The 12,778-nt window shown below is 41.7% G+C and overlaps 1 protein-coding gene across 1 annotated transcript in view; it reads right to left on the reverse strand.

The window, feature by feature from the left end:
- DDX55 (DEAD-box helicase 55) overlaps positions 1–12,778 on the reverse strand; it is a 50,578-nt gene that overhangs the window by 12,664 nt on the left and 25,136 nt on the right. Inside the window, exons 8-10 of the mRNA XM_044275691.1 lie at positions 9,259–9,341; positions 9,044–9,175; positions 8,737–8,829 (exon numbers count right to left, since the gene is read on the reverse strand). Of these exons, the coding sequence (XP_044131626.1) occupies positions 8,737–8,829; positions 9,044–9,175; positions 9,259–9,341 (308 nt within the window). The remainder of the gene's footprint in view (positions 1–8,736; positions 8,830–9,043; positions 9,176–9,258; positions 9,342–12,778) is intronic.

Below are 12,778 nucleotides of genomic sequence, written 5' to 3' on the forward strand. Positions count from 1 at the left end.
TATAAAGACACATGAAATAATTAAAAATGAAATAGGCCGATTTTGGGATATAAACCATGGCTCAGCAAAAATTCAAGTGGTATGGGACACCTTTAAGGCGTATATGAGGGGATTGATGGTTAGTAACATTACGAATCTTAGAAGGGAATATGCTAAAAAACAGAAAAATCTAGAAAAAGATGTAGTGTTGGCGACAGAATCCTTCCATATAAATAAGACGCAGAAGAATAGGGAAAATATGCAAAAAGCCACCCAAATATATGCTAACTTTTTACTGGATAAGGCTCAACAGAGTCTTTTTTTTAAAGGGCAAAAATACTTTACAGAGTCAGGGCGACCTGGTAAACTCCTTTCTAGAGTAATCTCCAATCAACAACCAAAAAAACATATAGATAAGGTTCGAGCGAGTGATGGTAGGATAGTCACTAGACAGGGCCTGGTGGAGAAGGCCTTTCTTGATTATTTCCTTGACCTGTACAAAGCTGATTCCAACATTACAGAGGATAAGATAGATTCCTATCTAGATAGGATCAACTTCTCAACTATTACTGAGACGCAAAAAAAAGCACTAGAATTGGAGGTTTCAATGCAAGAACTTGAGGGAGCTATTAAACTATGCTCAGCTAACTCCACTCCTGGTTCAGACGGGCTTCCATATGAATTCTATACTAAATATGGGGACTGTATTTTTCCCAGATTGTTGGAGGTCTTTGCTGAATCAATGAAGGATGGGATACTACCAGATTCAATGATGGAGGCTATAATAATATTAATCCCAAAAAAAGGCAAGGACCCTCTAGATTTAGAATCTTATAGACCAATTTCTCTGCTCAATGCAGATGTAAAGCTTCTTGCGAGGGTCCTCGCTACAAGGCTTTCTAGGGTCATTTCCTCCATTGTACATCCGGACCAGAGCGGTTTTATTCAAAATAAGGGTACACATCATAATCTACATCGGCTCTTTTCTAATATCCAGGCCCCTGGGGGGACCGCCCGCTCCATCCTGTCATTGGATGCCTCTAAGGCCTTTGACAGGGTGGAGTGGCGCTTCCTCTGGAAGGTTCTTGCTAGGATGGGCTTTGGAGAAAGGTTCATACGCATTCTTAAGTTATTATATAGATCTCCGAGGGCCAAATTGAGCCTTAATGGAATTTTGAGTAGTAGTATTGATTTAAACAGAGGCACCCGTCAAGGTTGCCCATTATCTCCCTTATTATTTGATGTGTATATCGAACCCCTTGCGATTGCTATCAGGCAGGATGATCAGGTCAAAGGATTTGGGACACTAGGAATACAAGACCGTATTTCATTATATGCAGATGATGTTTTGTTCTTTATAGATCATACGGAAACTACTCTCCCTAGGATTATTCAAATGGTTAAACTATTTGGAGAGGTGTCTGGTTTTTTTATAAACTGGGCCAAGACCAGTCTGCTCCCAATAGACCCCCTGCTACAGAAAGAGGTTCCTTTTACACAGTTGGATACTGTTGATACTTTTCAATACTTGGGTTTGACTATATCGCCTCGAGTTGAAAATTTTTTAGAACTTAATTTGATCCCTATAATGGTAAAGATCAGAGCAAAAATAGGAATCTGGCTGAAACTTCCCCTATCTAGAGCTGATCGAGTTTCATTAGTTAAAATGGTGATACTACCACAATTTCTTTATGTGCTTAGGAATACACCTATTTGGATACAAGATAAACATTTTAAACTTATGGAAAGAATAATTAATGATTTAATCTGGGGAAGAAAGCGAGTTCGAATTAAGTTGGAATATTTGTATAAATCTGTGGAGTGTGGGGGTTTAAATCTCCCCTACTTTAAGGGGTATTTTATTGCAGCCCAGTTACTAATGTGTTATGAATCAGAGAACAGTGCACTGCTGGGGAAGTTGGTAACTAGTCACGCTCACAATAATATTTTCACTTTGTTGGAATCTGGGCTATTGAAGACCTATGACCAAGGCTACAGAGAGACTATAAAACTACTCCTGAAAGTGTGGGCCACAATTAGGACATGGTTGAAGGTTAAGGGTTCACTTATATTTACGCCTCTTTGGCATAATTTCTATTTACAAGGGCTGGATGAAATTGCAGCTGACACATTTTGGCAGAAGAATAACATTTTATATATTTCACAGGTAGTTAAAGATAGAGAAATTAAACCTTTTATAGAAATGATACACACTATAAAAAATCTTTCATGGTTTAGGTATTTTCAATTGCGATCTGTATTATCTAGTTTGGATGATAAGCGGCTGTTGGATATAGATAATCTATCTTTTCTGAATGATTGGGTAGGGGGTACACCTTCTAGAATAAAAATTTCCAATATATATAAGTTATTACTAAAGACACGGTTTAGTGATACACAGTCACCAGGACAAAAAGCGTGGGAGGTGGATTGTCCGAATTTACAAATAGAAGGGTGGGAGAATATTTTTGGGAATTTATCTTTATTATCCCAGAACTTCAACCATGTTCTAATACAATTCTATATTTGTCACAGATTATATATTACTCCCTTGTGGATGAATAAATGTGGGTTAAGAGATTCGTCCAACTGTCCCAAATGTGACACTGTAGGAGCGGACTTTCTCCATATGATATGGACTTGTCCAGAACTTATAAATTATTGGAATAGTATCAATAACTGTATTATGTATAAACTAAAAATTCGAATTCCTTTTGAACCACAAGTATTTGTTCTTAATGATCTTTCCAAACTAAAAAATCACAAGTATCAAAAGATTTTCCTGAGCAGAATACTGATGTTGGCTAGAGTTCTGATCAGTCGGACCTGGTTTGCCCGTTCCGCTCCAGACATAAATACATGGTTAAACTTAACTGATAAGGTAAAGAACTATGAGAAAATTATATATAAACGGAGGGAAACTGAGTACCAGTGGAGCAGGATATGGGGTGGTTGGAGGATTTGAATAGCTGAGGTCAGGTTGTTTCATATTTGGGGGTCCTACTTTGACGCACCACAAATTGGGGGGGAGGGAGGGGAGGGTTTTCTAATTTAAAAAAAAAAAAAAAAAAAAAAAAAAAAAAAAATCAGCAGGCACCCTGGGACAATGCATGGGAGGGGGGGGTCCTGTCCATTCAGACCTGCAGTTTGCGGCGTTTCCGGGTGGTTCGGGCTGCGAGTGCAGTGGCTATCGGGCCCACAGTGCTGCTGTGACGGGAAGGATCCGATAGCAGGGAAGGCAGCGCGATGCCTTACTTAGGCATCGGGCTGGCGTCCGGTGAAGAGCCTGTGCGATCCAGCCCCCTGGATCTCACAGGCAGGAAGCTGTACGAGTAAGGCCTCATGCACACCACCGTTGTTTTATTCCGTGTCCATTGTGCCGTTTTTCGTGATTTTGTGCAGACCCATTGACTTTCAATGGGTCCGTTGAAAACTCGGCTAATGCACCGTTTGTCATCCGCGTCCGGGATTTCAGTCCGTCCAAAAAAATATAACCTGTCCTATTATTTTCGTGGAAAACGGTTCAAGTCAATGGGACCGCTAAAAAACACGGAGGCACACAAGATTGTCGTCCGCGTCCGTTTTTTTCCTATCATTTGCATGGCAAACCTGTCTTAGATTTTTTTTTTTTACTTTCCTTTATGTCTGGTGGTCCTCCAAAAATAAAGGAAGACACACGGAAACGGATCACGGAACGGAAACCCCATTTTGCGTAACGGAACGCAAGAACGGTCGTGTGCATGAGGCCTAATACACACTGTATTACTCATACAGCCAATGCATTCCAATACGGAAGTATTGGAATTTATTGTAAAGAGCATCAGACCCCCAAAAGTTGAAGTCTCAAAGTGGGACAAAAAATGTGAAAAAAAAATAACGTTTCCCCCCAAAACAATTAAAAGTTTCAAGTAGAAAACAATTAAAAGTTTCAAGTAAACAAAAAAAAAAAAAAAAACACGTTGTTTATCCCAAATAAAGTAAAAAATAAAAATAAATAAATAGGGAAAAAGAAAAAGTTGACATATTAGGTATCGCCGCTTCCGTATCGACCGGCTCTATAAACATATCACATGACCTAACCCCTCAGATGAATACCGTGAAAAATAAAAACTGTGCTAAATAAAACAATTTTATTGTAACCTTATATCACTAAAAGTACAACAGCAAGCCATCGAAAAAGCATATGCCCACAAAAAAAATTACCAATCTAACCGTCGCCTCAGCCCGCAAAAAATGAGCCCCTACTTAAGACAATTGCCCAAAAAAGAAAAACTATGGCTCAGAATATGGAGACCCTAAAACATAATTTTTTTTGTTTTAAAAAAGCTGTTATTGTGTAAAACTTACATAAATTTGAAAAAGTATACATATTAGGTATCGCCGCGTCCATAATAACCTGATCTATAAAAATATCCTATAATCTAACCCCTCAGGTGAACACCGTAAAAATAAATTAAAAAAAACGGTGAAAAAAATAGATTTTTTTGTCACCTTACATCACAAAAAGTGTAATAGAAAGCGATCAAAAAGTCATATGCACCCCAAAATAATGCCAAACAGTAATCCCATCCCGCAAAAATCATACCCTACCCAAGATAATCGCCCAAAAACTGAAAAAACTATGGCTCTCAGACTATGGAGACACTAAAACATGATTTTTTTTTGTTTCAAAAATGAAATTGTGTAAAACGTACATAAAAAAAAAGTATACATATTAAATATCGCTGCGTCCATAATAACCTGTTCTATAAAAATATCACATGACCTAACCCCTCAGGTGAATACCGAAAAAAAAAAAGTGTAAAAATCATCTCATCCCGAAAAAAATGAGCCCCTGCACAAGAAATAAATAAAACTATGGCTTTCAGAATGTGGAGACGCTAAAGAATCATAAAAAAAAATAAAAAATAAATAAATAAATGCTTTGTTATGTAAAACTGAAACAAACCAAAAAAAGTCATATTTGGTATTGTTGCGTCCGTGACAACCTGCTCTATAAAAATACCACATGATCTAACCTGTCAGATGAATGTTGTAAATAACAAAAAAATAAAAAACAGTGCTAAAAACAGCTATTTCTTGTTACCTTGCCTCAGAAAAAGTGTAATATAGAGCAACCAAAAATCATATGTACCCTAAAATAGTACCAACAAAACTGCCACCTATCCTTATAGTTCCAATTAGGACAGGGATCCCAACACTAGATCAATTCTGGACAGGGAATTATGTGTGGAAGAGTAGCAAGAATATTGCCTTTCTTCCTGATGTCTAGCTTTCCAGAGATCGCATATATCTACTTCTGATATCAATCTATCAATATCAATGCTGAGGGTGAGGGGCCCAATACACCAGCACTTGGAAAAGTCTCTGGATAAGTTCACTCCATGTACATATTAAAGTACCCCACCATCAGTACAGGGACACCAGGGAACTTGGCTGTGAACACTAGTATTTTTGTCAGAACCTCGCTGGAGTATGGTGGGGAAAAATAGAGCACTCTACACATATAAATCTTCCATTATTGTCAATGTACGTGTCTCTAGCGACAAAGGGAATAGATCTATGTATTAAGATACTAACACCACGCGCATGGGTAGAATAAGTAGAAAGTAACTCATGCGCCATCCATGCTCTGAGTATCAGATGAGTTTTGTCAGATGTAAGATGCGTTTCAGATAGGCAAAGAATTGCCGGTTGGTATGTTTGCAGAGCATGGAAGTTCGCATGACGTTTAGAAGTCTCACCCATTCCCCTCACATTGCAGGCAATGATCCTAAGGGAACCCATTATCAAACTAAAACCAGAAAAATAGGCGCCTGCTGCAGCTCACCCCCGTGGGGCCACCATTTGGCCCAATAGTAAGCATATACTCTGTCTCAAAGTCCCCCCCACATAAAGCAAAACACAAAATACTGGGGTACAAAAAATACCTGAGCCCGCAGTGTAAGAACAGACCACTAAAACAAGCAATGCAACTGCCTCAGCAGAACTACTCGGCTATAGGCCCTGGCCTCCCTTAATATTTTAACCCGCAACAGTGCAAAACCACCTCGAACTATCCAAGATAAGGAGTGAGGGGGAGCCCCCAGAAGTGAGGACATTCCACCCCCAACCCCCCTCCCCAAATACAACAAAATTAACTCAGCAACGATATATATTTTAGGGAACACTATAGGGCTCTGCAGTCCTCAATGAAGTGGACGTCCTTCAGTTACTTTTAAGGATACGCCATATTTTCAGGTGTTGCCACGTAGGTCCTTCTCATGCGTATACAGCCATTGACACGCCGCATCCGGAGTATCAAACATGTGTCTTCTCTTTCGCCACCATTCTCAGTCTGGCAGGATAGATCATTAAGTATGGAAGTTGTAGGACTCTCAGTCGTTTCTTGATGTCTAGGAAGCATGCTCTCCTCTTTTGGACTTCTTCAGAGAAGTCAGTAAACAGCAAGATACAATTTCCATTTATAGTAAGATCCACACAGTCTCTTGCTCCTTTCAGGATTGTATCTCGATCTCAAAAATGCAGGACTGATCAGAACAGGCCTCGGCGGCGCCCCCGGTGGTAGTGGGCGTAATGGTACACAGTGAGCCTGCTGAATAGCAAAAAGCGGAGATAATTTCTTTCTCCCAATTTTGTCAGCAAGCCATTTTTCAAAGAACGACACAGTATATGTTACTTCTGTATGTTCAGGCACACCAATTATTCGGACATTATTGCGCCGCAACCTGTTTTCAAGGTCATCCGATTTAGAAATGAGCAGTGCAACATTATGTATTACACGCTGTAAATCCCTTTTTACTGGTGGCATTTGATCCTCCATAGCACTGACACGGCCCTCCATTTCGCCAACACGCTCCTTTACTTGCATCATATCTTGTCGTATGAGCAGAATGTCCTCTTTGAGGCCCCCCATGTGAGTGTTTGGTGTGGTGAGCGCCATGCTACACTGCATATACATCTTTGGTGGTGGGCTTTGCCTCCAGAATTCCCCCTCCGTCCTGTGCTGCACTAACCTCCTTCTCAACTTCTGACACCAGACCAGGAGAATTATTTTCAGATGTACCCAGAGCGTCCACCTCCAACATCCTCCAGACCCAGAGCGTGCACTGGTGGAATTGACGAGCAGGTGAATTTATCCAGCCGTGCCGCCACATCGGAGAGTTTTGCAGCGTGCACGGCGCCATTTTGTTTCACCGGAGTGGTAAGACCACACTCCTTTCCCTCCTTCTCCTTGGCCCTCTGGCGTGTCATATCGCTGTGAAATGCCGGTTGTCCGCTACTGCAGCGGGTAATCAGGATATTTGTAGGAGATTCGGCCGGGAGCTCTGAGCCGCACGTCAACTCACATACCCGGTCAGGCCACGCCCCCAGAAGTCATCAATATCTGATTGATCGGGGGTCTTACACCCGACGATCACCTGCCTGAACAGACCTGCACTGTGGCCTCTTCATAGGATCGCAAGCACAGAACTTTACATTGTATGTCGACCATGCTTGGTGTTACAGCTCAATACTATTCACTTGAATGGGGTGGGCAGTTGTAATTATACTGCACCACCTCAGCAATTTGCTGCAACCCCTCCAAACTGAGGATAGATCATCAATATTAATTCACTGCACAACCCTTTTAATTTGTGGGTAATGCACTAAATGTGCCTCCATGTTAGGTACACTCTTTTAGGACATAATCACTCCGATTTCTGGGTCTCTAGAAACTGAGTAAAGTTTACAATTTGACAATGTAGGCAACTAGGTCTTTAGTTAATTTCTTAAGTGTATATTCACAGGTGGCAGATCCATTACAGAAATTTCTGCAACTGTCCTGCTTCTCTGAATTGGGCTTTGAGAAATCCGTTCACCATATTTTTCGCCACATAAGACCCAACCCTGCCCCCCCCCAAAGTGTGTGGGGGGGGGGGGGGAATGTCCCTGTGTCTTATGGGGTGAATACTAACAAGCGCTTCTATTATGGAAGCGCTCATTAGTACCAGAGGACCGGGAAGCAGTGAAGGCTATGTACTCACCGCTTCCTGGTCCTCGGTTGTGGGCTGTGCTGTGGCTGCGCAGAGCATGAGGGCGCTTTGTGACCTCATGCTGTGCGTGTCGGGTCACAGCACAGCCGCGGCAGGAAGAAAAGAGATCGCTGGAGGTGAGGAGCGGCGGCGTCCGGAGCAGGAGAGGTAAGTGGTTTTTTTTGTTTTTTTTACTTTATGTGCTCTGTGGCATAGGGGCTGATATGAGGCAATCGCTCATCTGAGGTCTGAATGGGAGGTCTTATTTATATTGGGGCTCTTATTTATATTGGGGCTCTTATCTGAGGTCTGATTGGGGTTCATTCACATTGGGGTCTGAGCTGAGGTCTGACTGTGGTCTTATTACTTGTCTGATCCGAGGTCTAATGAAAAATATTTTTCTTATTGTCCACCTCTAAAACCTAGGTGCGTCTAATGGGCCAGTGTGTCTTGTAGGGCGAAAAATTTAGTAGATGGAGCAGATTTTCAGATGAGTTTTACATTTTAGTGCAATGTGTTCATCTGTTACAACGGCCGTGAAGCATAACTTTATGGAGAAGAATTATTATGCTGGCCAATCAGAACCTTGTACATTAGTGACCATTAACCATGTAGCAGCAGACTCTTTTTTTTTTTTTTGCAGTTCAGCAATAGTGCAGAAAACAAATACAAAAGAAACTAGAAATATTAGGGAAATTTCTACAAAATTTAAAAAAAGCTCACAAACTGAAAGACTACTTACCTTGCACTGCTGGGAGGGTCATACTGCAAAACCCAGTTTACTTCTGGTATGTCAATACCTCTTGCCATGACATCGGTACACACCAAAATGCCACTGTAGCAAAAGAGATAACAACTGATTAACATCCAACACACTAAAACAAAATCTCGAATGCCATTTCATATGCACACTCCTGATATAATGTACAGCGCTTTAGCAGCTAACAGTTTAGGGCAAACACCTAAAGACCTTCCTCCATTCATGAATACTCAATGAGCCAACAAGATGCTACCTGCTTATCTGCAGCAGACCAGTCCAATCGGCTCACCTTTCCAGCTTTCTAAATTCTGTGAAAATCCTGTTACGCTTGTGTTTCATTTTCCCGTGAATGCTCAGGACTTTCACATTCTTCACAAAAGCTTCTAGTGCTTTCCCGTAGTACTCCACACAGGCACAGGTACTGCGGATACAAGCAGATAATGGCATTGTAATAACAGATCAATCAGGAACTTGGTCAGGACTTTACCCACAACTAGGCATTACCTGAAAAACACAAGATGTTTCTCTTGCTTCCTTTGGCGCAGGAAACTCACAAGGTAGTTGAACTTTTCATCAGCTTTGCACATCTGTTAAAAGCAAACATTTGGAGAAAAATGTCCATATTTACAGTCAGGTCCATAAATATTGGGACTTCGACACAATTCTAACATTTTTGGCTCTATACACAACCACAATGGATTTGAAATTAAACAAACAAGATGTGCTTTACCTGCAGACTGTCAGCTTTAATTTGAGGGTATTTACATCCAAATCAGGTAAACGGTGCAGGAATTACAACAGGTTGCATATGTGCCTCCAACTAGTTAAGGGACCAAAAGTAATGGGGCAATTGGCTTCTCGGCTGTTCCATGGCCAGGTGTGCGTTATCTCATCTTATCAGTAAAGCAAGCCATTATTAGGCTGAAAAAACCCAACAACCCCATCAGAGAGATAGCAAAAACATTAGGCCTGGCCAAAACAACTGTTTGGAACATTCTTAAAAAGAAGGAACGCATCGGTGAACTCAGCAACACCAAAAGACCCGGAAGACCACGAAAAACAATTGTGGTGGATGAGCAAAGAATTCTTTCCCTGGTGAAGAAAAAACACCCTTCACAACAGCTGGCCAGATCAAGAACACTCTACAGGAGGTAGGTGTATGTGTGTCAAAGTCAACAATCAAGAGAAGACTTCACCAGAGTGATCACAGAGGGTTCACCACAAGATGTAAACCATTGGTGAGCCTCAAACAGGAAGTGCAGATTAGAGTTTACCAAACGACATCTAAAAAAGCCTTCACAGTTCTGGAACATCCGATAGACAAATGAGACCAAGATCAACTTGTACCAGAGTGATGGGAAGAGAAAGGAACTGCTCATGATCCTAAGCATACCACCTCATCAGTGAAGCATGGTGGTGGTAGTGTCATGGCATGGGCATGTATGGCTGCCAATGGAACTGGTTCTCTTGTATTTATTGATGATGTGACTGCTGATAAAAGCAGCAGGATGAATTCTGAAGTGTTTCGGGCAATATTATCTGCTCATATTCAGCCAAATGCTTCAGAACTCATTGGACGGCGCTTCACAATGCAGATGGACAATGACCCAAAGCATACTGCAAAAGCAATCAAAGAGTTTTTTAAGGGAAAGAAGTGGAATGTTATGCAATGGCCAAGTCCATCACCTGACCTGAATCCGATTGAGCATGCATTTCACTTGCTGAAGACAAAACTGAAGGGAAAATGCCCCAAGAACAAGCAGGAACTGAAGACAGTTGCAGTAGAGCCCTGGCAGAGCATCACCAGGGATGAAACCCAGCGTCTGGTGATGTCTATGCGTTCCAGACTTCAGGCTGTAATTGACTGCAAAGAATTTGCAACCAAGTATAAAAAAATGAAAGTTTGATTTATGATTATTATTCTGTCCCATTACTTCTGGTCCCTTAACAAGTGGGAGGCACATATGCAAACTGTTGTAATTCCTGCACCGTTCACCTGATTTGGATGTAAATACCCTCAAATTAAAGCTGACAGTCTGCAGTTAAAGCACGTCTTGTTTGTTTCATTCCAAATCCATTGTGGTGGTGTATAGAGCCAAAAATTTTAGAATTGTGCCAATGTCCCCAATATTTATGGACCCAACTGTATTTAAGGCCTCACGGAGAACAAAGGATAAGAGGGTATTCCTATTATAAAAAGGTTTATGGCATACCCACAGTATATGCCATAAATGTCTGATCTGCCCAGCAACAGAAAGGAAACTGCCAATCAGTGGCTGGAAAGTGGGGGATTAAAGGGGAGTGTCTGGGCCTTTAAAATAATTGTGTAAGAGAGTACTGGTAATGCTCACCTTACCAATCATCTGCTGCTCCCATTTTTCCACTTCCCGGTTCCCCCACCATGCATGGTTTTACTAACACACTGACAGCAATGACCCTATAATAATAATTACACAATGCTGGACCACCAGTGACTGCTACATTACTGAGCCACAGCACAGGTGCGAGAACAAAGATAATTCAGCAGAAGATCACTCTAGAGCAGGGGTGCACAACCTGCGGCCCGGGGGCCACATGCGGCCCTCCATACCATTCTATGCGGCCCCCAACCACCTGGTAGCAGACATGTATGTCTATGTCTTGTGGCTGTTCACATGAATCTTTAATGTATTGTCCCATTAGATGGGAGTCCTGGAAGTGTAACTAGACATTTATAATATATACTGTATGTTCAATATGCCTTAAATATAGTATTTCACTTGGTAATACCCCTTTAAAGTTTATTTCCGGCCCTTGGAATTGGTTCAGGTTGACAATGTGGCCCCCAACCAGAAAAGGTTGTGCACCCCTGCTCTAGAGAGAAAGACCGGTATCAATTTATTCATCATGATCAACCCTAACAGGCAATTTGCCTCGATTAAAGGGTTTCTGTCACTAGAATTTTCACTATTAAACTGGCTGACATTAGCAATGTGCTATTCTTGTGATTATTCATGCCCCCGTTACTGCAGAATTCTTACTTTTATAATATGCAAGTTAGCCTCTAGGAGCACGGGGGGAGGGGGGGGGGGGGGGCGTTGCTCCTGCTCCTAGAGGCTCCGTTCTCCACCTCATTACACGCCCTCCAAGTCTTGACTGACAAGGCCATATTGCTTCCTTTGCTGGCTGGATTCATTTACACTGCTCGTTTCCATGGTTACTGACCACCCTGTAATCCATCAGTGGTGGTCGTGCTTGCACAATATAGGAAAAAGCACTAGCCTATGTGTGCTCCCATGGTCCTGGCCACCAGAGAGGCTGATGCTTTTTCTTATAGTGTGCAAGCACGACCACCACTGATGGATTGCAGGGTGGTATATAACCATGGAAACTAGCAGTGTATAATATGATATGATAGAAAAATGTATCCAGCTGTTGGATAACAACAATACATTAGTAAGTGCCTTGTATTAACTTTCTCTACATGATCAATGCCATTTACTGAAGTGAGACAACCCCTTTAAGTAAAACAATAGGGATAATGTGTCACATTTATCTGCTGTGAATTTCTTCACTCAAACCTTGCCCGAATGTTAAATGTATCTAAAACTAGGAATCACAAACTCACACTTTTATAGAAGTGAATCAGGCTAGGGTGTAACCCCATTTGTGGGGGAGGGGTACTACATATTGTAATCCTGCCATCTCGAAAAATAGATCTGTTGAGACAGAGGCGTACCTCTCAGCACCCACTGATGCCATCTAACACTTTGTTGAGCATTAATAAAGTGACAGTGTTGCTGCAATACAGAGGCAATTGCTCACCGATGTATACAGCAATTGCTATGTTGTCCCTGAGCGCATTGATGAGCAGCACTGCCACTATAGCAAACAAGCAGTTGCCCGCTAGTGTATGGAGCAATTACTATGTTGCCAGAAACTGCCTGATCTATCTAGCTTCCGGTGTTGTCCGGGATATGCATCTCGTCTCCCTATATAAGCATGGTAATTGCAATGCCTATACAGGATTTCCCTGCCAGCTAGC

This window comes from Bufo gargarizans, chromosome 1 (assembly GCF_014858855.1).
Source record: "Bufo gargarizans isolate SCDJY-AF-19 chromosome 1, ASM1485885v1, whole genome shotgun sequence".
NCBI lineage: Eukaryota > Metazoa > Chordata > Amphibia > Anura > Bufonidae > Bufo > Bufo gargarizans.